The 26,608-nt window shown below is 41.9% G+C and overlaps 1 protein-coding gene across 1 annotated transcript in view; it reads left to right on the top strand.

Moving 5' to 3' along the window:
- The window catches only part of stau2 (staufen double-stranded RNA binding protein 2), an 81,074-nt gene extending 55,065 nt beyond the window's left edge, over window positions 1-26,009 (top strand). Inside the window, exons 14-15 of the mRNA XM_027274160.1 lie at window positions 23,756-23,821; window positions 24,945-26,009. Coding sequence (XP_027129961.1) covers window positions 23,756-23,821; window positions 24,945-24,980 — 102 coding nt within the window. The 3' untranslated portion in view covers window positions 24,981-26,009. The remainder of the gene's footprint in view (window positions 1-23,755; window positions 23,822-24,944) is intronic.
- The last annotated feature ends 599 nt before the right edge of the window (window positions 26,010-26,608 follow it).

Below are 26,608 nucleotides of genomic sequence, written 5' to 3'. Positions count from 1 at the left end.
TATAGATATGATACTATATTATATATATATATATCTATATTATATATATATCTATATATATATATATATATATGCGCATGTGACGGAAAGGGTGGAGAAACTACAGATGCTTGTATAAAATCGTACATAAATATAAATATTATAAATTATATAACAAAAATCTATCAATGCCTAAAGTTTACAATGAAGTCATTTTAGCATTAGCTGCTTATAGCTGTGCCAAACTGGAAATCAGCAGCTAACAGCAGCCTGATTGACTATTGCGTAAAGACTTTGGATTAATACATCCACGATGCACACACATGCTGCACAAACAGAAAAGGCGCATACAGCAATCAGTCTTGATGCTCTGATACATTTTTATGTATTGTATATTAAGTTATGTTGGAATGTAGTGGTAGGCAGTGTTGATTTTAATCTTTAACCTAAGCTGTTATTCTTCATTTATAGTGGAGATGCTCTGCACTGACCAAACACTCGCTCTGGGTAATAAATAGGGAACATTCATGTCAACAGCCCAAAAAATAGTTTTGTTTTTGAGGCCTATATTGCTATACTTACTTAAGAAGAATACAAATCTGATAACAATTTACTATCCTATGTCTTTTTCTTTCTTCCATAAACACACCAAGTAAATATTTTGTAATAAAGATATGTCTGGGTAAAGAAAGGAAAGGCAGGAAAAAAAAGTATTGTAGAGTTTCAACAATAAACATTAATGGAGCCTGAAGTATTTTGAGCCATAACTATAAATTAAAACACATAAAACTGAATTGAGAAAAACTATATGTCAAATATACATTAAACGTTGCCAATAAATCATTTTTGCTGCGGTTTACTGCAACCCATTAATGGCTGATAATATCAGCTGGCTCTGCTCCTGAGGCTCTGCTTATCCTGGTTCAGTGAAGTGGAGCATATATAGTGTATATAGTGTAGTATATAGGGCATGTTGTGAGGAGACTTTGTCAGGGGTCTCATCCGTTAATTAACAGAGAAGCCTCAGCTCCGTGGGTTTGGTTTTAATCGCAAGGGCATCAGAACCACCTGTGATAATGAAGACTCGGTGTACTTCTCCTTGACAAGCCTCTGTTGCACCCGCATACAGCCACCAGTTTTCTATGATTTTCAAAGTAATCCCCATCCTCATATCTAAGAGAGTACCTCCAAAACTTGTGGCGTTACGCCTCTTTCTCTCTCCCTCCCTCTCCAGTTTTCTCACTCACTCTCTCTTACATACTCGCCGTATTCAGAAGAAGGCTCTTTGTCTTGTGTTGCCCAAGCAGAAAACCAGTTGCTTACATTCTATCATCTAAACATAGGACGCCCCTTTATTCAGCAGTCTTCAAAGCTTTAATAAAGGGCCGACCCGGGCCCTGAATGGGACAGCTGACAGGGGGCTAGTGTCGCCACCGCTAACTGAGAGCCAAGCCAATATAGGCCAGGCAGGTCTGCGTCCTCGGGACCTGTTGTTGCCAGGAGCACTGGGGCATGACCGACTGTTAGAGAAGGCCTTTCTTTTTCTCTTCTCTGTACAGTGAGGAGTACGACCACAAAGGGAGCACCTAACAATAAGGGGTCACCCTCAGCAGCCCCCCAAACCCCAACACTTGTTGAACAAAGTAGGGCTGAAGGCGTCACACATTTGGTTCAGTGATGGTGCTTGGACACTGGCAGCTGTGAAGATGGACTCTGTTGCTGACATACTAATAAGCCCCACAGTCAATAGAAAAGGTTCAATAGGCATCCTGTTGCACACATTCAGATCCATCAGTCATCTCTCCCTGAGTGGCCAATTAATCTCTCTCGCCGAAGATCCAACGTGTTTCCTGTGCCACATGTTGTCCACACGCTTTTATCTGTTGTAATTAGAAGTTGTAAATCTGATGAGATGGAGCGGGGAATCTCTTGGCTAAGAGGTGATAAAAAACTTTTTCCTGGAGCATGTCTCTGTTGCCGCACACACACACACACACAGAGTAATGTGTGGAGACTCCACTGTGTTTTATTTTACATCTCTGTGGGAATTTCCTGCTGCATTATCAGCGCTGTCATGGAGGTTTATGTCAGGTAGACCAGAGGAGTTGATAAAGATCAACAGTCAAAGGAAATCCTCTCCACACCTCTCTGCCCATGATGTATGATGGAAAGATGTATATAGGATATGGGCTGCAGTTATGGATGACTGGCTGAGGAAATTACTGTTGGCAAAACAGCGCTTGATGAAAAAGAAAGCAAGATGTGGATTCATTTATAACTTCGAAACGTATTAGTTTGATTTACAATTTTGTGACTCTTTGTTGTTTGCAAGCACAAAAAACAGAACAGACATTAGTGTCATCTATTTGTTCCTCGATGACTTATGTTTCTTATTATTCTAATAATAATTGTTGAGTGTTCTTGTGGTTTTGTCTTTATTTGGCAACATGACACATCTTTACCAAACAGGAATTGTTTTAGCCTTTGTTTTTGGTGTGAGAGATAAAATCAAAACATACCGTAAATCAAAAAAGATGTCAGCTATTGATTATCTCGCTTAATTAGCCTGAAGAAAGAACACACATGGTGTCAAAACATCTTACTTTTTGTGAGGGATCAAAGAAAAGATGTAATCATCATCTGTTAATGAAGAACAATAGCAGTAGTAAAAATAGTAAGCATGCTTACTATAAATAAAGGGATAGTCTGTGATTTGTGGCCAAAATGTTGTTGTTTTGTTTTGTTTTTGGGTTAGGGTTGGACTCTTGGAAGGAGGACCTGTCTTGAAAAAATAAATAAATAAATAAATTGTGCTGCATTATAAAAATTTAAGAAATGTCTCAAAGACAGTTGCTGGAAAACACATGCATCACGGACCAATCAAAGGAAAGCTGTAGCGCAACTTTAAAAAAAAATAACAGACTTTGTATTATTTATATACGGATAAATGAAGAAATATGGCTATTAAAGTTTAAAATGTGTCAGATATAATGTGATTATGCTAGGGTATTACCGATAGTTGATAGCGTCGATAATGTTCAGCAGTTTGGAGAAGCAGAGACGGATGCACGGAGCACAGCTAAGCTCTGTGAATATGCTGGATCAGATGTGAGTAGTGGATTACCTGTTGAAGGTACAGACTCTGTGATCTGAGGGTAAAATCTTGTTAAAGCCTACTGTTGGACAGTAAACGTAAGTGATCGAGAGCAGAGTTGTTGTAATTTTTACAAAGGTCTGCTCTTCATCAACAAGTGCACACACACACACACACACACTCTCTCTCTCGCAGACAGAAAGAAGCATCTACACACACATAAACACACACCACAGTGCTTAGTTGCCATAATCCTTGGCCTTGCGGAGACATTCCTGGAGGGCCTGTATGTGTGAGAGATATACAGCTGAGTGCTCTTTTTGACCTTATGTGCCATCTACTCGGTGCCATCTGTAAAACACATGTGAGCCCATAGGGTGCTGCGCGAGCTGAAACTCGCCTGGAGCCCAAAAATGTTTGTCAACATGTTCTCCATTTGAGCTCTAAATGACAGCATATTTAATAAGTATCTTAAACCAAATAAATGAGGAAGGAAAAAATACAGCGCTGACAGCTTTTTGACTAAACAAACGCACTGTGCAAACAATATGTTTAACTCTCGATTTTTGTATATGTAAAGCCTCAAGTTCCCATATTCAGCTGCGGTTTTATTTTTAGGTGTTTGAAGCGCAGACGAAACTTACAACTATGAGTCACACCGTGACCACAAACTTCCAGCCCCGCTGACTGCTCAAACTCTCAAAGTCATATCAGTTTTGCTCGGTTAAATCTGCACTCAATCTATCTGTGAGTTACAAGAACAAATTAAAGGCATTCGCATGGGGATATATTTAGACCTTTTTTTTTTTTTCTTCCTCTTTTTCTTTTTTTTCTCGACAGGACTACATGCTTTTTTAGACAGGCTGATTCCTGTGTTTGTTCTGCAGAGCTGAAGTAACTCTCTGGCAGTCGCTCTTTGGCGGCAGTGGGACACCAGGGGGGCCGAGGCCCACCGAGCTGTGTGTGAGGTGTCGCTGGTCCAACATGAGCGGCCTGCAATCGAAGATGACAGGGTGACTGTTGTCTGCCACCAGACTCTGTTTGTGTGTGTGTGTGTATATATGTGTGTGTGGGTGGTTGCTTTGCGTGCAGTAATGTCCTCAGCTGAGCCACCCCGGGTCTTGGAGGCCCTGTCTCCCAGATTGTCAGCTGTGGCTGCTTGGGTTTCTTGCAGCAAAAGCAGATTTTGGCTGATTTGATATGACATGTTGAACATAGTTTATCAGGATTAAAATGTGTTTTAGACATGTTTTCAGGTAATGAGGCCTGCTTCTTTTGGATCCTTTTTTTTCTGGATTTATTTCTTATTTTCTGTCTCTGGTGTCCCTGGAAATGTCATTTTCCTCTCTTTTCTTTGTAGTTTGTTATCTAGCTAAGCTAACATTAGGTTATTACCATAGCCTGTCTATGAACAGGCTTCATTCAGTGACATAGAACTATAATTCACCTTGTGAAAAGGCCTTTCACCTTCCCAAAACACCATTTGATCCCATACTTGCTCTCTTGACTGTTTCTACTATCTAATGCCAGATTCCCAAACACACACAGATAACCATGCCATCACGTTTTCCAATCCTCCCTACTCAAACAAAACGCTGGACAGCTCTGCAAAAATTAATTGGGTATCTGACCTTGTCCATGGTATGTGGATTTTTGCTGCCAGCAGAGTTTCAACGTGAAAACAAAGGATAAAGGAAGAGGGTTGTATTGGAGTGGTAATGAGGACCACTGCTGAGGAGTACATTTATTTTTATTTTCTCCACATTCCTGCTTTCATTCACGTGGCCTAGTTGACAATAGGTATAAATAAGAGAGCAAAAGAGTGACAGTAGGGGAGCGTGGTGGCAGCAAGAGGATAAACGGGACTGATTCATGGCGTGGTGACTGCTGGGATGGTCTTCAGAGATCCCCCGTGGAGCTCAGGAGAACAGCAGGAGTGGGAGCTGCAAGAGGGGTGGAGGTTGTACTGGCCTTGTGTTTGAAGTTTTTCCTTCCCAACTGGGGCACAGACGTTACCCAAGGCTGGGCTCCTCTCAGGGGGTCCCGCATGAGTGTTACCCTACCAGGCAGGCAGCTGTCGGACAGCCTCTCCTCCCTTCTTATCTGTCTTGTCTGTCTCCTCTTTATGTGCCAGTGTTGTGTAAGCAAACACAGCACCTGGACGTATCCTAAATCACTGTATGTAGGGAAAACAGGGGAGTGGGATCTAATCTGCATTGACATGGCCTGAAGGCTTTCAGTGAACATGGAGCAGACATTCTTGGGTTTCTGTAGTACACCGAAGACCTGAAAATGTGGGTCAAAAAAACATAACATGCGAGAAAATCTTGACATGATAAATATTTGGCTTACATAATGTCACAGCTGAGTGTAATGATCCAAAACTTTGGCCTGCAGGAACGTTCATCTGTTGCTCCTATGAGCCGAGCCAGCCCAAGAGCCCCTCAGCTGCATGACAACGGGTCATAAGTGGAAATGCAAGTACAGTTAGATAACGTAAGAAAAGGCCATTTAATAGAGCTAATCCAAGAGGAAAAACATAACCAAGGACACAGATTAGGTAATTAAACAAGTCTTGCATTCTGGACTTTCTGTGCATTCAAGAAACATGGTCCAAAAAGCATTTTGCGAGCATAAATTTGTAGACATGAGACTGAATCTCGATTAGAGAGGTGGCATTAACCTAAATAGGAAATTAAATCAAACTGAGATTGAATATCATAATAAACTTCTGTTAAATTATTAACCGAGGAAAATGTCACAAGCTATGATCACAAACAGACTTTAGTTTTACAGTGAAATATCATGCACACGCTCCCTTAGTTCAGTAGGAGATCTGTTATACGATGGTGACAGATTATGTTGCTATTACTGTAAATATTTAGAGCTCAGCTGCATTATCTACTGAAGATAACAATTACCGACAACATGGTAGACTCATCTGGTCTGGCCTCAGGATAGAATAATGTACACCAGGCACAGTGACCTTTTTTGTAGCATAGAACTTCTCAAAGATGTTGCTTTGTGTTGGGATTTAAATTTTAAAAATGTTTAGCATGGGAGGATGAGAGGCCTTTGTGCTGTGGTTTGCGGCTGGAAAAGTTTGACTTTAATCCCTATTTGAGCAGAAACATTTGACTTGCTCTCTCTCTCTGCTTCATTAGAAGAAATGGGAGTATTATGAGGCATACATTCTCTGCCAGATTCTTACTGGTAATTTATTTATTTATTTATTTTTTACGATTTTTGGAAACCGGTCTCCATGAATAAGTAAAACCTCTTTAGTATCTGATATTGATGTCTGACTGGCACAGACTTTGATTTATTTAACACAGCGAAGACGTTGCTTGCTGTGTTTTAAAGGTTTTAAATGTTTGGGGGTCAATTTGAATATATAAAAAAGACAGTTTTGAAGTCAGAGTTTGCAGCAGGAGGCACATGTTTGCAGAGCTCTCATTCTTCACTATAATTAGTTAACATCATAGAGAATCAGAGGGGGGGCAGTCACACACTCCTCCCCTGCTCCCCCCTCAATACCACCTTTCAAAGGAGCTTGTACCTTGCCTTCCTCCCCAACACCACCTCACCCAGCACTCCCACTGTCAGACCTACCCGACCCCTGCTGCTCCCCTTACCCAGCCCCATCCCGTTCCCGCCCTGGAGAGTGGACAAAGTGAAGCATCCACTGAGCGATCCATCACTCCCGCCTGTCTTCCCGCATGCCCTCCTCAGGAAACGCCTTTCAGACCGGGAGATTAGAGTGTGATGGGAGAGGAGAGGAGCAGTGAAAGAATGATGGAGGAGGAGGAAGAGGAGGTAAACGATTCAGGGAAGGGGAGAGAGAGAGAAAGAGGGAAAAGGGGCGCTGGAGAGAAATTGATTGAGTGAGGATATGTGAGATTGATGAGGACAGGGAATGAGAAAATGGGAGATAGAAGTGTTTCTTTTTTTACTTTGCGCACCAGAGGAAGCAGTGACCAGTGGAGAGAGAATAAACATGAACTTGCCCATTAGGGGACGTGTTGATAGTTTCAAGTGGCCCCTTGGAACATTAGCATGTCTACTAAGGACTGACATAGTGTGGAAGAGAACACACACATGTGGTCACACACACATAAACCCCCCCTTTTAACATCATAAGAACACATCAAACTAGAAGTATTAGTGTACGTCTGCTAAGATGAAAGTTATACAACTTTACAATGAAAGGCTGTGCTCCTGCGGGTATTTGTTGTACTCTTTTACATCAAGACTTCTCAGACATGACCCCACTCATGCTAATGTGATAGCAGTTTAACACGTTGGTCTCATGTTGAATAAGCACTCCAGTCACTTTTACGTAAAAGTCACAATGGCAGTAAAGTAAAACAACATTACTGCCTCTTTAAAATCACTGTAATAAATATATTCTCTTAGTATCTTATGCACAAAGACTGTCACTATCAAAACAGTTTTCTTCTCTGCTGTCATAACAGTTTTAATTGACCCATAAGCCACTTTACCCGAGGGATGTTACACATTCTATATCTGAAAAGGCCTCATGTATCAGTCATTTCGTGATGTTTCTCCTGCTGCAAATTATTATTTTCACATTTGTCCACTTAATAGATTCATCATTCAGTCTTTAAATGCAAAATGTCCGAGAAGTCCAAAATCATATTTACTTTTTAGTAAAACAGTGTCTAGCCATGCAGAAAATGTGATCTGCTCAAGCTTTCTGCCTCCAGCCTAACATAACAGAGATGATGAGTTTTGTCTGTGGTGCTCAAAGCAGTGAAAATGAACATTTAAAATATTCAACAGCAACATCTCTTTCCAAGCCAACGTTCCTTTGGGGATAATTCCCAGAACATGCTGTCAACAGTTTTCACAGGGACTTTTTCTTTTGTAGAAAGTAGTTCTATGAAACCGACCAGTACCGGGAAGAAAGTTACAATATTTGTAATTTTTGAAAATGTACCTTTTAACAACCCGCGTAACAAAACAGCTGACCATGTGTCACATTGCATGAGAATTTTGAATTATCACTGACAGCATTTCATGCACACCAGTAGTGTGCATGTGTGCGATGTGTGCGAACAGACTTTTCTCACAAAAACAGTATTTACCCACAAATTCTGGCTAACCAGATTATAACAGACAATAACTTCTGTTCTTATAAAAACAAAACTGAAATGCCTGCATCTGTGCTCCAGGCTGTTGGCATGCGTTTGTAAAGTCTGTGCTAGGAAGTAACTTGAGACTTCTACTTGTCAGAGATGTGTAAAATTGTCAGGCATTCAAATATATGGAGGGCATGACAGATAGTCTTACACTACCTGCCAATTTAAGTTAAGATATGAGATATTATTCTTTATTTTGGGCAAATAACCAGTGTTGATAAGAAAAACGTGAATAGAATTGATGTGTAATTTATATCTATATTAATATGAACAAATTAGGCACTGCTGTGAAAAGGCAATTTTCCTATTTATTTGAAGTTGAGTCAAATTCAACTTTAATGCAACCCATTGTCATGCTATGTTGACCAATCCATTGATCATACCAGTAAAATTCCTCTACACTCAGCCTGAAATAAAGCTGGGTGCTATCCAGTTCATCAACTAAACTCTCCCGTTGCGTCCTTGCTTGGTTTATTTGGTGTGCTGACCTTCTAAGTCTGTGTTTAGCTTGCAGTCTGATCTGCAAAATGAGAACACCAAGACATTTCTTTTCATCTGTATCTATTATTTTATGAGATTAAGCAGTGGTCAAGTGACGTAGACAACGAATGAAAGTGTGGGAGCAGAGTGCTGGAAAAAGATTGTTTTCATAGTGGTTACGTTCATCATAAATAAATAAACCCCCCCAGCATCCCCCCTTCCAACCCTGATATGGTCTGAATAGACCTGTCAGACCAGGGTGATTGCTTTAAGCCAACCAAAGGTGTTACATTCATTATCACCTCCATGTTAAGAGAAGCAAGATGTTTTGGCAGTGGCCTTGCAACCTTCGGTGTTGTCAGGCTCGGTGTGTGATTTCCCACACACACAAATTTGGTGTGGATAAAGGTCTCTAAACCAATCACACCTCTTTTCACTCATCACCCCCGTGGGAGACATATACGCAATCCAGGCTGCTAATTCGCTACCAACCCGCTCTTTGTAGCATCTCTGGCTCATTAACTTAATGCCATTTGATGCTGAGTGATAGTTCGCCTCGCTGAAAAGGTCCCAGAGATAAGGGCCAGGTATTTAATCTTTTTTTTCCTCTGCTTTGCCATCTCCCAGTGACAACGTGTGAAATATGTCACCTGCGGAGAAAAAACCTTTTCCAACACCAAGACCGTTAGGTCTTAACTCCGCAATGGTTCACGTGTCTCCTTTGTTTCATCAGCATTATGCAAACTGCTTTACTGTCTCCTATTGAATTGCATTGCCCTAATATACAAACTATACTGCAATAGAGGAATGTTCAGGAGGTGTTTTGAGAGGTTCGCCGTTTGCTTCAAAGATATGAAATTGAGCAGGAATGAATATCCTCTGCATGAGCGACATGTGATGTGTCTGCTGTTACACCATTGTTGGACGTAGATAAACCAGAGCGCCACAAACCAACACTGATACTTGTTGCACAATCCATCGAACATCCATTGTGCAACTCTCAGAGGAAAAGCTCTGGATTTTCAAATGCCCTTTAACTTGATATGTGACACACGTCTTGTGGTTAAGAACTTCTAAGAATTAATCATCATAAGCAAATCACACAATGACAGTAATTGCAGGCGTACCTCACAGGCATAAAAACAACCACACATATACATAGAAAAACACACACACACACACTGCACAATGAACGGTATTGTTGGTTGTAATTATATTCTTTTGTTGTTTTCCTGACTTACTGAAATCAGATCTCCCAGATGCTTAGATGCTATTTGTTTGTGAAAGTTGTTTTTGATTTCCATCATACACAATATGATTGTCTTTCTGAAATTACAGGTTATCACTCAGATTTTGCTGACAGGTCCGTAGCCATACAAGACGGGGCTCCTCCTGCCTGATACTGAATTACTACAAGTGATTTATTTAACCCTAACTACAACCATGAGGCAAAAAGATGAGCCTTTCTTTCATGGCAGTCATGAATTGGGCCCTAAATGACCCTTACTGTTCACTGGCAGGTAACGACGCTTCCAGTGGTGGGAGTCGGGTCGTTAATGTCCCATGTTAGGATCAGTGCTCTGTGGCTGCGTACTGAGTTATGGAGATGAGCGTAGCGACTGGGGAATGTTTTTCTGTCTGTCTGAGCCCCCCACCCCTTCCCCACTACAACCACCTTCCTCTCATCTGGATGTTAACGCATTCTCAGGCCTCAAACAGCAGACATTTTGAAACACTCAAAACAACAGCCACGTCGGGGGTTAACACCAGTTACGACTAAGGTGTCACACACTCCTGCGGTTTAAGTAAACACTGTGTGTATGTGTGTGTGTGTGTGTGTGTGTGTGTGTGTGTCTGCCTGTCTGCCTCATAACAGTATCTTCATGATCTTCCAAATCTCCTCTGTAAATAAAGTCACAAGTGACAGCTTGTGTTCTGCTTTACATGCAAATTCAGCCCAACCTTTTGCATTTAAAGGAGATAAGGGAAGATTAAGCAAACCACACTGTCACTGCCTAAAAGTAAGAGGAAGAAAGCGCAGCAGCAAGTGAAACAGGAGACGAGTAGCAAATTTTTTTTTATTATTATTTTGCATGTCTTAGCTAGCTGAGCAAAAGGCAGTCCTGCTTTCTCATGTTGCGTATGACAGGTATCACAGGCTTAGAGGCTTGCAAGCTTAGCAAGCATTTATCCTGAATATGATCTAGTGATATGATAAATTATACTACATTGTTCTCTCAGGTGCACAGTGTTTATGTATTTTAATGTGAATTTAATTGTTCATGAGACATGTTTTCAAGGAATTACGAAAGTGTGAAATGACACACTGTGGTTTTTACAGGGAATTATGACCCATAGGTGTCCTTGGCCTGGGAACAGTAACTTTTTAGACTCTACTGATTGCTGGTTCCCACACCCACCAATAAACTTGTTTTTTGTATTTATTATATAAACAAAACATTTTAATAATAAAGCTTTAGTGGTTTTTGGAGGCAGATTTTGTTAATTATGGAAGGGTCGTTCTCATTTAACAATCAGCAAGACAGAGAATATGGATGTTTCCCAAAATGCCAGTGGTTTAACAAAATAATAATTAATTGTGGTGTCCCTCAAGGTTTCATTTAAGGACCCCTAATTTTCTTCTAGCACTACTCTTTTTCTGAATTATATTGATTGCATAGGAAGGTATTGTTTTCCTTTCCGTTTATATGCCCCATGCATTTATATATATGTAACTGGTTTTGATTAGATGCTCTGAGTCATTTAGATGATGTGTAGAAAGACTATATGTAACAACAAAACTTGTAGTCAGGAAAACATTCATTTTAAATCCACATGTAACTCATCTGGCGTTGTTATGGATGCACAGACTAAAGGAAACCACAGTACCTCATTATCTCAACGATCATTTATACTTTAGAACACACACCTCAATTTACCGTGAAGGGAGGGAAATTTTGTTTTGGGGTTTGATTGCACTTCTATAGGTGCTCTGTAAAAAATTGTACATGCGCAACAGAGGAAGGCATTTTATCTCCACTACATCCATGTGCCCACATGTACACACAATGTGTTGCTGTAATGACTTTCCCAAATTGGTGTGATTTATTATACATTCTTTCAAGTGAGAGGTCTAATGCAGCATAGTTACTAAATAAACATTTGTTTTAGAGGCCCCCTTTTCCTCTGGGACATCTTCTCTATTCCTAATTTCCCTCTGTTTCTCACTTAACCCAAACTCATTCCCTCTCTTTTTTTTATTCTCTGTTACTGTGTCTGTCTGTTTCTCTTTGAGTCTCACCCCCACATACACATCTCCCTTGTGCCCAGTGAGTAAACGTGGAACCGTGTGAGCCTTCAGGAGGACTTTGAAATGAGACATGGCTGGGACATCAGAGGACTCTGCCACTCTCAATGAAGCCTGCTTGATTTATAAGAGAGCAGGGAGTGGGGGGGTTGTTTCCAGAGGCACACAAGGCCATGAGGTCCTCCATTAGTACCCTGACCCCTGTTTCATGGGACCAACCACTGCATAGGAGGAGAGGGAGGAGAAGAATGGAGGGATGGATGGATAGTGGACATGGGGGGCTTGTGTGTGAGGGGGTCTTTTCTTTTTTACCATAGAAAGTCTGCTATTTACATTTTCACCACTGAGAAGGCAGCAGAAATGAGAAACCCTAGCTCGGTCATTTGTCAGTGCCCTGCAGTGTCCTGACTTAAACGTCTGCTGCTTGTACGTGATCCCTCGCTCAGGCCCGTCCCTGCTCTCTCTCTTTTACGATTCCCCTCACAGTTTTACTGTCCTCAATCTAATTAGCTGTGTCTTAATCACGTGTTAAAGCGCAGCACCTTCCTGGTGTTTACTGTCTGTTTGCCATGCTGTAAAAATGTGTGAGGTGGCTCGTAAAAACTCGCCCACAGAGGATTAAGTACTCACTCTCCTTTAATGGACAAAATCACAGTATCAGTGACAAATAATGGGTTATATCCTCTGGACTGTGCTACTGCGGGAAAACTGTAGCACTGATGTACTTGTTTCTGATGATGGAAGGGATTTGGAAGGGAATTGAGAGACACTTGAAAGCTACACCATTTTGAGAACATTGGAACTTTGAAAATCACTTCCAATCATTTAATTTTAATCCAATTAAATTTTTTTTGCCCTCAAACGAGAAATTATAAAGGAATTTGATACTAAAAGGCATCTTATCTGGCTGAAATGTTGGCCTACATGACTTGTTTAATTTCTTTTGCTATTCAGCTTTGGAGTAGATTGTGTCATGCTGCTTTTATTCTGCATGCCTAGGTCAATCTATGTTCGCTCATCACGTCAGCCATTCTGTGTTCGCAGACTGAATCCATAACATGGCTTTGTTCCTGTCGAGATCCCGTTGTTTATGAACACTTCGTGACAGGCCTGCCGGCTTTGAACTAACTGGGTTATGGCATTATGCTAGCTTTTTGTAAAAGACATGTGTTTTCAGTGTGCATTACATTTGGTTAGTTAGTGTGGCCCCTGGACCTATTCATCAGAAAATGAGCCTGGTTGAAGGACCCTTACCCAGAAAGGCCTGCCTCTTGATATAAGCATACTGGAATTTATTGTTTTCAGTAAACATGTCTTATACATTGGCTTTGACTGCAGTATACACTGCCAGTTGCCATAGGAACATAGCAAGGTTTTCATAACACTTCAGGGGCTCCCTTAGGCATGATGGGTCTCAATCGACCCCCATCACACAGTGAGTTGCAGGCCCACTCAGTATTTTGAGGGATTGGGGTATAAGACAAAGTGTCCATCTGCATCTTATAGGCCCAGCGAGCATGCTGGGTAATGGGAAACAGTCACAGGCCTTGTGGGGATCCATAGCAAATTATAAAACACTGCAACAGGTTTTACAGGCGTGTCCCTTATGTGTACGAGGTGATTAAAAGTCAGCGCAGAAAGGAGCTGAGGGAGCTACAAGGAGAAAGACAAGGGGAAGAAGGTGTAAAACGCCGTCTGACTGTGCGTCCTCTCTTGTTACCGGATGTCTTTGTCCACCAGACATCCACTCTCATACACACTGCTGTCTCTGACAAGAAAATATAAAAGGCTCCTGATGGAGAGTTGGGGATTATTGCATGCAGCTGGCGGCTGTCACAGTGAGACACTTAGCCTCTCTCACTTCACCCTTCATCTTAACCCTTTCACAGGCTACTTCCCAAAGTTCCCAAAGTTTTTTTTGCCTTTCCACACCTGTAATTCTCCTCTGTAAATCTTGTCACCCCTTTTTATTGCTCTAAATGGGTCAGTACACTTCAAACAAAGTCCTTATTTGATCACCATACTGTGTCTTAAACACCCTCCTCCCATACTTTCCTGCTGTAGAAACTTGGAGGATTGCATCGAACAACTTTTGTACCTTTCTGAAATCAACAATCTGACATTTATACCCACTTCATGCAGCAACAAGTAACCAGCAACCAGTGTGGAAAAGCTCTTTTGTTCACTCTGAACTCCTAATCAATCATTATGGCATCTCACCCCTCTCTATGATGGCAGGCTTCTCACCACAGCTTCAAGTGTACCCGTTCAGAACAGGTATAAACACTTTTGCCCTCAATAATCCATGTACATATCACACCACACTAACAAATAGACGCATACACTGCCAGCACTCAGCACACACAGGTGTTCTCCACGAGCTATCCGGGAATGTTCCAGTGATCCCTGTCCAGGGTTTTGATGTGGGTGGAAGGAAAAGACAAGAATTTAGAGGAAAGGAAAGCCAAGGGATGAGAGGAAGCTCAAGATCAGATGACGCCACGGATGCCTTCAAGGAGAAAATATGACATTGTGCACCATTATTCTAATGAACCATTATTACATCTTGCCCCTCTCTATGATCCCGGGCTTCTTGCCACAGCTTCAAGTGTACCTTTTCATAACAGGTATAAACACTTTTGTTCACAGACATCGGACTACATTTCGTACAAGATGTTTACGTTCAAGCATACCTCATGCCTTAACTTTTTCTTAACTTCTGAGCTCAAGGCGACCAGCAGCTGTTACCATTATGAGAGAATATGATGCCTGATAACTACTTTGTAAAATGAAGTTGTAGCACTGATGACTCATTGAATCTCTCTAATTTTGTCCAGACCATTTTAGCTTTCATCACTTACTCAGTGATGCAGAAATAATTGTCCAATTTGAGTGGAAGGACTGATAACAGCCAGCAATACTCTTTGACATCCAGGATGATATCCTCGCTAGTAATTAATTCGACCAACTGCCGTCTTTACTAAGTTTATTATCTATGCAAATGGTGGGGAAGTGATTAAGACCTTGAATCCTACCTCTAGTGTGGGCTGCCCTTCCTTGCTGTGGATAGACCGTCTTTTTTCTTCTGGTTGTGTAGCAACCAGGGAACAACCACAGCCATCACATTTGCATCCCCACCCAACCTCTGCTTGTACCACTGCCCACTTTAACTGGGCCGAGCACTTCATCACCAAGCAAACAGTGAGAGTTTGTCATTTTGAATTCGGGACAATGAACTTTGGCAGGAACAGAGCAGTTAAAAGGATCATACGGTCGATCTTTGACACAAAGAGAGAAGTGGAAAAGGAAAGGGAGATGAGGAAGCAGAAAAGAGAGAAATGGGACGCCCCTTGAGACCGATCACTATCGCTCGACTGATAAGAGAGCGAGTGCCCGAAGGCGGGCTTTTCTTCCCACAGCCTTTTGTACCTCCCCAGGGCAATTTGAGTCCAATTGTTCAGGATTATAGAAGCTTCTCCCTCCGGCATAGAAAGGTGGATCTTTGCAGGTGGAGATGAGATGATGTAACACTCCTGACCAGAACCATACAGTGCAGTTAGAAGGGTATTTCCCAAATCCTCCACCATGACTTTATTATTAGCTCAGGGAGTGAATCTTTAGTATTTGATGATCTCTTCCAGCATCATCCTGCTGATGGTGACGCAAGATTATTTTTGGTGTATGTCATCTATATAAGATAGAGGAATAATTGTGAATGAAATAATTGTGGTTTATTGAATGAGTCATAAAGGACCAGTTTGCCCAGACTCATCACCCAGGTTGCATCTGTGTATAGTGGGGGTGGTTGTCTACCCATGAGGAATCAAGGGCTTCTCCCTTTTGAGGTGTATTTCATCTTAGTTAGTGGTCATTCTGATGAGTCACTGAATTTGAGGCAGTTTTTTTTGTCTTCTTACTCAATCTCTTTACAGGCGGCCGTCTCATCACTGATGCATTCTTCATGTACCGTATCATATCTTGTGCTGCATTTAGCCACTGAATCATCAGCAGCAGCCTTCGACATACATATGTTCTGTTGCGTATACTCTTGCGGGTGGCAGGTTCCCTTTCTCAATAAAAATGTGCAGTTTTTTCCACTCTTCATCACAAGGGAAAGTGTCTCTCCCTCCTAGTGAAAGAATGCGTCATTTTGCCAGTGTCCAGTCACTCTTGACCTAGATTGCTTAATGGTGTCTGCGCTGTCATGGAACAGTACTGTATAGAGAAATACAGCAGCAAAATACTACAGCTCACTGGTATTAGTCTTAAAAAAAAATTAAAAATTGAATGGTAACGCTTCAATTCAAAACCCTCCTACATTTGTTAATAATGTTCTGCGTTTACATTTTTTTTACTATAGACATTTATATATTGGCTTATATAAGTTTTAGAGTGTGTACACAACTATTAGCTGTTTATACATCAAAATCATTCACAAGTTGTTTATATACTTTAAAAAGTACAACTCTTGTGTTATTAAGTATTAACTAACTGTTCATAAAAGCAATAAGATAAGATTGACCTTATTGATCCCACACTGGGAAAATCCAAATTAAATAAATAAATAAACAATAAAATTCTAATGTTATTCATTGCTTATATAGTGGTTATAAATGCTAAATGGAGTTTCCATTTAAACCTGCCCAAAGCTTTATTGCTATTATCATATAATTACTGTATGACGTTTCTATAACAAAAAAATAACCAAGCTCAGTGATTAGGTTACTGTTTCTTGACAAAATTTAATTGTGGGCATACTAGCATGGTGTTATCATAGAGGCCGTCTTCGGCTGTATCTGCTTTTCTTCTGAGAGGCTTTGCTGACAAGGCAGGAGTATGGTATGTTGAGGTGTTTCTGCCCCTCGCCCTCTGCCCATATGTTTTGTATTACGCCCTAGGAGGTGCCATCCTCAGCAGATCGGTGATGGGAGGGGATAAAGCAGGCCTCTCCGGCCCAAATGACGCATGACATGGCGCTGCGCCCTGGGCCCTTATTTATGGCTTCCCATGTCAGCGAAGGCTTGCTCCCCTGGGGAGCCCCACGGCCGTTACCCGCTAAGGCAACCTTCATTGCTCATCTCAGGCCTGGGAGACACACAAAAGGATACACATACTATCCACTGTATGAATTCTGATCACCATAATGTGGCAACATGCACACACGGCTCAGAACTATGCAGAAATCAAATCGATTTCCTCATAGAGGAGTTTATTTAGCTGTGCAACATTCACAGTTGCTACACTACTTCACAAGAAGTAGCGTGGCAAATGGAATAACATGAAATGCTACTTCAGAAGAATTTTCATCATGTCAGGCCACGTAGTGCCAGGCACACACTGCCCCTTTTATCAGTTCCTCTGGTGTGGAAGAGGATGTGAAATCTGGAGATAGAGTGAGGAAGAGATTTGGAAGGAAGGATCTGAATACATTTTCTCTGTAGTTACTCAAGAATCCATGTACATATCACACCGCATTAACAAATAGACGCATACACTGCCAGCACTCAGCACACACAGGTGTCCTCCACGAGCTATCCGGGAATGTTCCAGTGATCCCTGTCCAGGGTTTTGATGTGGGTGGAAGGAAAAGACAAGAATTTAGAGGAAAGGAAAGCCAAGGGATGAGAGGAAGCTCGAGAGTAGATGACAGGAGAAAAAAAGCAGAAAGAGAAAATCTGCAATAGATAATGTTAAAAAGAATTTAATGAACGTCACAGAAAGACGTGATGTGATGGCATGGCAGTGACAACAGGGTTAACACAGGACAAAAAGGCCAGGGTTTTCTCTTCCCTGGTATATCATGTTTCTTTGTGCTTTGGGGAGTGAGCGTAAAAAGAGGGAACACTGTCAAGGTTTTATGTGGCCTTTTGAAAACAGAACAAGCCCTTACAAGAACAATATGTCCAGCTTCAGAACCTCTCTGACAACAGGGCACTCATTTTTCCAACTTCCCAGGTCCTCCCTGTAAAACACCCTGTTTGAAATCCACTCTGGTCATTGTTTAGTCTAGTGGAAGTCCCTTAGATCATCCTCATCAGCAGCCATTCCGCATCCCCTTCATGTTTCGAGTCCCCCCGCCTTGCAAAGACAAAATCGGAACCAGCCACTTGACGTTAATCGGACTCTTTTTAGCATTATTAAGACCTGACAGCCAGTGTGTTATTGCCGAATAAGAGGTTGAATGGTGATTGTACAATTGCGCAAACAAAAGAGAGCAGTTTGGGTTACGGTCAGAAACTTTTTTTGAAAGTAGTTGTGAAACAATGCTGCGGTTTGTATATCAGTGGTCGAGTGGTACTTGGTACAAGTGAGGAAGTATGTACTTATGAATATTTTTCCTGGAAATTATGCAGTGCTCCACTTTCTAGCCATAATGAAGTCAGATATTAATAAATGTTTTTGAAGCTAATTGACTCTATCGACTATATCGACGCCTGCATAACGCCATTTTATATTGTTATTATATTTATATTATTTCATTTTATAGTTGCAACTCCATTTTTATAGGAGTGACTGGTTGAGGGTTTGTTTATAATCCTGCTAAAAACCACAAGAAGAATGCATCTAAGCAAGAAACCAAGTATTGCTAGTTTCTGCCTCTTGCTCTCTTGGATAATGTGAACGTCCAAACACATGACTTGGACAATGACGTAGGATCAAAGAAAAGAGGGGAGGCTGCTACTGATGCTCTTGGCCTGTATTTATAATTAGAGAAGGGTTTGAGTATTCCAGCCGGACTGTACAGAGCCAGAGAAAGCCCTGGGAGTCTGGATCTGCTTGGTAAAGAGGGAAATACCACACTGTACTACTGAGACTGGGTCATTGGGTTAAACCTTAAGCTAGTGTCTGTTCTTTCATCTGGCCTCCAGCAGAGCAGAGGCAGCATCTGATCTGATAAAGCCAGGAGAACATGCAAAGTAGGCTAACGCTTTGCTTTCTTCTACTCTGAAGATTCAGAGTAGGAGGAGAGAAAGAGATGCAAGTATGTGAGAGTGAATGATGTGCTGGTGGTCTTCACCTCATTAGGACCTCCCTGAGGTCTTTGATGGCTGCTAAAGGCCAGAAGGTGATGTGATGGAGATCGAATGATTGAATCCTCCTTTCACCTATTCTCTCTGGTTCCTTTTCCCACCAAACATTTTTCTATTTTTCTGCTTCTTTTCCAGTCGTAGTCCTCTGCTGTATGCTTCCTTTTGCTCTTTTTTACACAATTTCTCCAGATTTGGTTTCCCTTTTCCCAAAATGTCTTCATTGCTTCCCTACAACCCAGTGGTCCAGCAGTGAGAGATGACACAGGGGTATGATTTGTCAGGGTTGGTGTGATCCAACGATCCATCAGGCTAAATCCAGGGACTCCTGGGGGACTGGGTCTTTGTTTGGGTAAGCCGCTGACGGAAGCAAAGCCTCTGTCGGAGAAGCCATTAAGAGCGCAGCAGGCCCAGAAAAATGAGCCGCCCTTGTCAATCCACATCAGGAGCTCTGCCACGGTCGCAGATCCTCCTCAGACGCCATCACATTCGATCGCTGTTTGTCCAAGCCTTTGAACTAGGGACAGCTAGGTAGATAGATGAATGAGCCCATGTGTGAAGTTGTGGGGTGCTTCAGGTTGGCTCCCAGTCTTGGAACGATGGCGAGTGATGGTTTGTTATCTAAAGTTGGGGCGAGGACAGGACAGATGAAGCGGGAGTGATGAGGGTGACTTCAGTACTTGTTCCATAGCAAATTCAAATGGTGTTATTAGCACTGGTGAGAAGATGAGAGATGATCCATGAAATCCACTTTGAGTTTGAAGTATGGAAATGAATGGAATTATAGTGACTGTCATTTTGTTCTTTTTTTTCCGTCTTGATGATTGTTCGTTAAAAACAGCATGTTACATAATATTCTACAAATAAATCTGTGCTTGTACATATTTGCGCTTATTCCAGATGACAGTGAATTGCATTGCTGCAGAAGTGTGAACTTTCGGGCCTAACAAAATTCTGCGTTTTGTTGTTGCAGCCCCTGCGTCAGCACCCCTGCTGTGCCAGTGGAGTAGTCTCTATTGAAGTGAATGAAGCACTGTCTTTTGTTTTTCCTTGAGCCACCACTGTGCTCTATCAGAACCGCTTGTGAAGTGGTTGAACGGTTTCAGAAATCCCTTCTTTTCAGGGATCAGGGGGTGTGTTCGTTTTCTTTCTGAATTCACACCCACTGGCTAGGTGCATGGACATCACCCCCAGGTTTGGAACAGGTATAAACACGTTTTCAGGTACAAAAAGACAATGCGACAAACTAGTTAATTTCTTGCTTAACCCTCAGACACCTCAGTGGTGGGAAAGCTCTCAGTGTCCAATTGAGGATCAATTCAAAAGGACTCCCACATCCATCTCCCATTTGTTAATGACTCAGCATCCTCTCTGCACACTGTCTCCTCACCCACCTCTTACTCTCTCTTTGTTCCATGACAGAGATGGAACACCTCCACCTTGCATGTCACAGCCTCAGACTAAACATACTCTCTTAGTGTTGACGCATCAGTGTAGCTGCTGCCTCCAACGATGGCCAACTTATCTCATTAGAAAAATAATGATTTCACTGGCAGCCATTTCCCACAGATAGTCCCTGTATTTGTCTTAGGCTCTGTGTCCTTCGTTGAGCTGCTGGCCCCAACGATTGGCTGCCACGGCCCTCATGCCTGCCTGTCGTATATCAGCAGCGCTGCCACCGTCAAGCCCCTGATTTATGGCTGTTTATCTCTAGTCACCACCACCACCCCCAAACCTCCAACAGATGGGCTCTGGCTATTTACTCAGGGAGAGAAAGGTCCCAAACTGATGAAATACAACAAACAAGAGGTAATCATAGGGTAGTTGGTTGTGATTACAATTTATAAGTCACTACAGAAAATTGAGATTAATCCATCTCTGTTTCTTATCAGGTGTGCCGTTGATTAATCTGCCTGCGTTAGGTTTCCCTCCTATCTTAATTACTTTTTCCGCTCCGGTGTGCTGACAGTCCTGGACATTTTGAGATGACATGATGGGTACTGCATATATAAAAACAGTTATATCAAGAGTTCCTCACATGATTTATGTTTATTAACAGTATAATTGTGAAAACATTCCTTCAGCTGTCATGTTCTACCGGGTTGTCACCTTAAATCTCTGCAAGTATATTCGAGCTTTAAATCTCACTGGCTGTCAGATCTTCACAGAGGAAAAAAAACACATTGCACCATAAATTGTCTGTTACAGACTTAGAGGGGCTCCAGTTGATTTCTGAGTCTCCGGAGAAAGGCCTTAAGTAATAACCCGACAGTATCAATTTTTCAAACCAGTCCTACTATATTGTTTCAGATTTTTCACTACCTGTAAGCATTGGTTGTTTTTTTTTCTCAATTTGATGGATACAAACCAGATTTTGACCCTTGCACCTGTCAGTCATAAATTATGATTCCTGGTTTATGTTACTCATAATCTCAAGTTAAACGCTTTGAAAATTATTTTGGGCGCAAGCACACAGATAATAGTGCGTAACATCCTCCTCTATATATCGCATTCCACAGAGACACATTGATACACCATGCAGTGGGATTTATTTCTTCTTGGGATTAAACCGTGATTAATGTTTCCCCTCCGTGTATATGAGCTTAAACACAGACCGTTATTCACATGGAGACGTCTCTGTCTGTGTGTCTGAATGTATCGGGAAAAATGTCTCCCGTTCAGATATTCTTGTGAGGAGAATTTCATTTGTCAGCACCACGTAGCTGATATAACTAAAAAGAATAAAGCACGGATTGACGTTGGTGGGCTCCATAATGAGCTCCAAACTCAGCCAGTCGTCACATCTCACTCATCTACTGAGCTGAGCCGCGGTGCCTTATCTCGACTCTGATTAACCGGTGATGGAGTGTAAAGGATCCAGGATAGTTCTGACCACTGTAGTACCAGATGTGTGTAAGCAATTATAAAGAGGAGATTCAGGGGGTGATGTTATATAAATATTTTTTGTAGTTTTTTGAGGGCAATTAAGTCGTATTCATTCATACTATTATAACCTGTGCATTATTTGCTATATACAGGGTGTTGGAGGAGTCAACATATTCAGCACACTTCTAATACCAAAACAGATAGACACAAAACTTTTTTTAGATTTTTTTAGGTTTACATTAGATAAACTTATCTAATTAACTTGGCTAGATATTGGTCCACACTTTATAACCATACTTGCGTACAAACATTTCCAGCCAACTTAAACGTAGGCGCTGAAAAGAATCTAAACTACATTTCTGTTTTTCAAAATGATGAAATCACAGAAATAAACTAATATACATCCATCGGCAGAAATTGTTTGCTTGCCTTAGAACGCCATATTTCATGTGAAACATGTGAAATGTTTCCATAATGAACATCCATAGTGACACATTAACAAAACATGCAATTCAAATAGCTGGTGGACAATTAAATTATTAGACAACATGATAAACCAATATCTTGAGTTCTTATTGCTCAGATATTAAATGGATAATATACTGTATGTGTAGTTTTTAGGTATCTGTGGCATTCAAACAGTGGTCACTCATGGTGGTTGGAAGCTAGAGGTCTGTACTGTTGGACCCCGTGGCTGTCAGGAGATGTACTCCCCAGTGGCCCCTTCTGCTCCAACTCAGCCCACACTGAGAGACAGAGAGAAAGGGAGAGAGGGCAAACACATCTGGAGCCAATCTTTAAGATGGTGAAAGAATCTGTGTGAGGATCAGACCTGCAGCCTGCTTAAGATCAGATCAGACTGGTTCATCTTGGCACTCTTGAACAGCTCCTTCCTAGAAGCGCACCACAAGTGGTTTCTGCTTTTGACATTAATAAACAACAAATTTGTCTTACGCAAACTCTTCCTCTCCGCATTCAGTTCTTCTTCTGTTTATCTCCCAGTCCCACTTCACATAGCATGTGTGTCAGTCTAGGCTACACCTCACGACTCCCACACATGTTGCGTATATTATGTTAGCAGGCTGGACCCTCCTCACGTCTCCAGCAGCCCCTGTAGCTGGCACAGACAGGCGGGCGATGAGCAGGAAGGAAATTACATCATGGCAGTTTTGATCGAGGCTTGGCACAAGTCCCCCCGTAAATTATTGAAGCTGTGTAGTGTGAACTCATGGAAATATAGATAGGGTGCAGTTTTTAATGACATGGCATTGGATTACTACACATGGCTGGTTGTGATTGTGAATACACAGTTGATTCAAAGCTTTGAGAAGTGTTATTTTGCACTTAAAGCCTTTCTCAACCACAAATTGAGCTTAATTAAGTCATTACACAATTAAAAAATACAACTGTTACACTTGTTTATTTTCACTTATGGTTATTTAGCATTGGTTGTGGTCTACGCAAATTCAATTATTCTGCGTTTTGTGGTACATTTAGCGTTGATAGATATATCAGACCCGCTGCTATTTGTTAAGCTGTGGTCACCAAGAATACAGATGTCACTCCGATTGACTTAGGAAAATGCAGAGCAGCCAAAACATAAAGTGGAAATGTTAACCCAATAACGTTAGATAAACAGTCAGTGGAGAGGAGCCAAAGACAACAGACAGCGAAGGGAAAGTGTCCTGCTGGCATCAGGTTTCCCAGAGTAAGTGTTATTTGAAAAGCAGCTGAAGGGTGACACTCACTCTCCTCCCACCCAATCTCCCTCTCTCCCTCCCTCACTCACTCGACCATCTGTTGTTCCCTCTCTTCTCAGGCTGCTCTAAGTGCCTTGAAACAGCTGTCGGAGCAGGGACTGGACCCGGTGGATGGCCCCATCAAGGTACGGTAGGACACGGATCGCGTCAAACTCACAGACGAAACGCACCGCGCTCACTCAGTGCTCAGTGTTCAACCACTCGGCCACTAAGAGTTGACGGATGCTTTGTCTGCTGAGGAGCCAGATGTGCGCGTGCCAATCTGGTTTATTGCAAATCTTCAGCGCTGCAGGCTTGGCCCATCATCATCTCCCTCAACACCCACACACACACGTACAACATTTCCGCACGACATTTTTCCTCCATAGGAAAGCAACAGTAGGCGTATATATTTACATGCACCTCACTCCTGTCAGTGCTCCATACTTTGCATGATGGCTATCACTACCAAGACTCAATCATGACAGAAAAGAGGGCTTTCTCTCCTCCCTTCCCCTCATTCCCTATCTCCTCCACGACAAGGAAGGGAGGGAGGGAAGGAAGGAGGAAGGACGACAGCGGAGAATGAAGTAGGAAAGTAGGAGCGCTGTGGGGGTTTTTTGGAAACCAGGGAGGAAATCAAGCATTTCTGGAGTATTTTCATAGTAGGTGTGCCCTGGGAAAAAAGTTTTAGGCAGGGCCTGTTTTCTTGCAACCCCTTGTCTCCTTTAGAGAGAAAGAGGAAAGGAACAAAGAGAGGAAAGACAACTACAGTTTGATTTACGTCACCATAAGAGGAGAGGGGCAAATATGGCAGCAATTGCTCTTTCACCTGAGCAGTTAATTTCTCGTTTTTCGCGGCAGTCTTTCCTCTCTCCGTGCCTCTAAAACTCATTAACTTACCCATACTTGATTGCGGTTATCCGTACAAGAATACACCTATTTCCCGCAAATCAGCAGGTTTTCTTTGGGCTGCACCCCCCCACGCATGACTCTCCGTCTGTACAGTCATTTCTGATAAAAGCCACACCGGTTAGTCTGAAACCGATTGAGGTCAAGGGCTTGTTAAGTGTCCCGAGTGGCAGCAGTTTCAGTTTCTCTGTTTTCTCTCTTTTACAAGAATCGCTTATCGTGTTTGGACTAGGTAAATCCTGGTATCTTTCTGAGGAACACTTAGAACAAATTACCACCAGCAGGACTGATTAATAGCAGCGTTGCTCAAATCTTTAGATGAAATCTGCCCTAACACAGTTCTATTTGTCTTTTCAGACCAGTGAACCATGTGGGAGGGAGGACGGACACTAAACAGACTAACTCAGGCACCACCACTCAGGTCTGCAAGGATTCAAAGGCTGTCGTCTAGGAGCTGACAACCCCGAACCCTTCCTTTGGCATACACAAACCCCGACCCCACCCTTCACCCTGATCTCCCATAACCCTACAACCCACAGTGTCCCCACTCGATTCCCCCACCCTAACCCCACGATTGCCACTGTATCCTGCAAAACCTGTCAACATGCAATAGGGTGGATGTGCACCGAGAAATGACCGACTAAAAACACCATTACCTGAGTCTATGTGAAGACAACGCTATCTTAACACGTTTATTGATGATTTCAGTCAAAATTCAGAGGTCAAAAAAAAAAAAGAGAATACACGAAAGAAAAACTAATGAGATAAATGCATGGTACTGTATGAAAAATCAAGGGAAATCCAAAGTGATACACTGCATAGACAACTTTCCCTTTGGATCAATGTCTGTTGGTATGGTTAAAACAAATATGTACATCATGCCATTGAAATACAAAAGAAACATTTAGGGGAGAAACCAACTTGCGTACAGTAGCTTATTTTTTCGGGGGTATTATGTTTCCTTTTTTTTTTTTTTTTTTTTTTGGGTTATTTTATTAATCTAACAATGCTTGAGTACTGTATTTAAAATTAACCAATGCCAGTGCTGTGAAAGTTGTAGTTGTTGTCTTCATATATAGTCACCCAGCTTACCTTGTATGCTGACATAAGAAAAAAAAAAAAAAGAGTTCATCTATCTATATGGATGTGTATGACTTGCAAGAGTATCATATTCAGAAAAATAACACAGAAAAGTTTTTTTCATGTGGACAATAGGGACAAAACTGGTGTTAGCCGTAATCAGTAGAAGTGTTGACCACCCAGGAGGGAAGGTTGGACTAACCTTTACTTCCTGAAGGGTCTAACTTTCCCACTTTAACATGACCCCACACTGGCATAGCATCACTGGAGCATCACCTGACAAACAGCGGAGGCAAAGGGGCCACCAACAGTTGTACTTTTTAATCTTAAAAAAAAAAAAAACAGGCCAGTGACAATGGCTAGTTTTTTTTTTTGCGCACATTCTCTAATGCCAGTAAACTTTATAGTAGAGTCCAAACTCCAGAGAGTTTTGTACGGGTGTGACTGCATGTCCTCCAGTGAATGAGAAGTCCTCTCCATTCCAGTGATTTTGTGTCAGTGGATTGTCCCCTCTCCCCCCCTTCCTCTTCTCCCACCCCCCCACAGTTTTGTCGATCACATCTACACCCATTGTGTGTGTTGTATTGACCCGCCAAGGCATCAACTGGGTGCTTTTAATACCTGCATTCTGGAGTGTATCTTTTGAGCGGAGAGAGCCTATGTCAAGTTTACAGACTCCCCTCCCCGTAAAAGGCCACTTTGAATCACTTTGTTCACTGACATTGAGGATGTGTCTTCTTCGCTGTGAGTGCAATGTGTTAATAAGGCTGTTTCTGTTACTGAAATGCAGTAAAAACACCTCAGTTCATGTGGAAAAAAAAAACAAAACAACTGTCTCTTCGTGTCTTCATTTTGTCCTCCTGTCACAACACCACCACACTCAACATATGCTGGCACATAGAACACATTCAAGTAAGTGAAAATTAGATACAGGCTGAAAC

The sequence above is a fragment of the Larimichthys crocea genome, chromosome XXIII (genome assembly GCF_000972845.2).
Source record: "Larimichthys crocea isolate SSNF chromosome XXIII, L_crocea_2.0, whole genome shotgun sequence".
NCBI lineage: Eukaryota > Metazoa > Chordata > Actinopteri > Sciaenidae > Larimichthys > Larimichthys crocea.
Note: the sequence above shows the minus strand (reverse complement) of the source record. Positions and strands in the feature narration are given on the sequence as shown.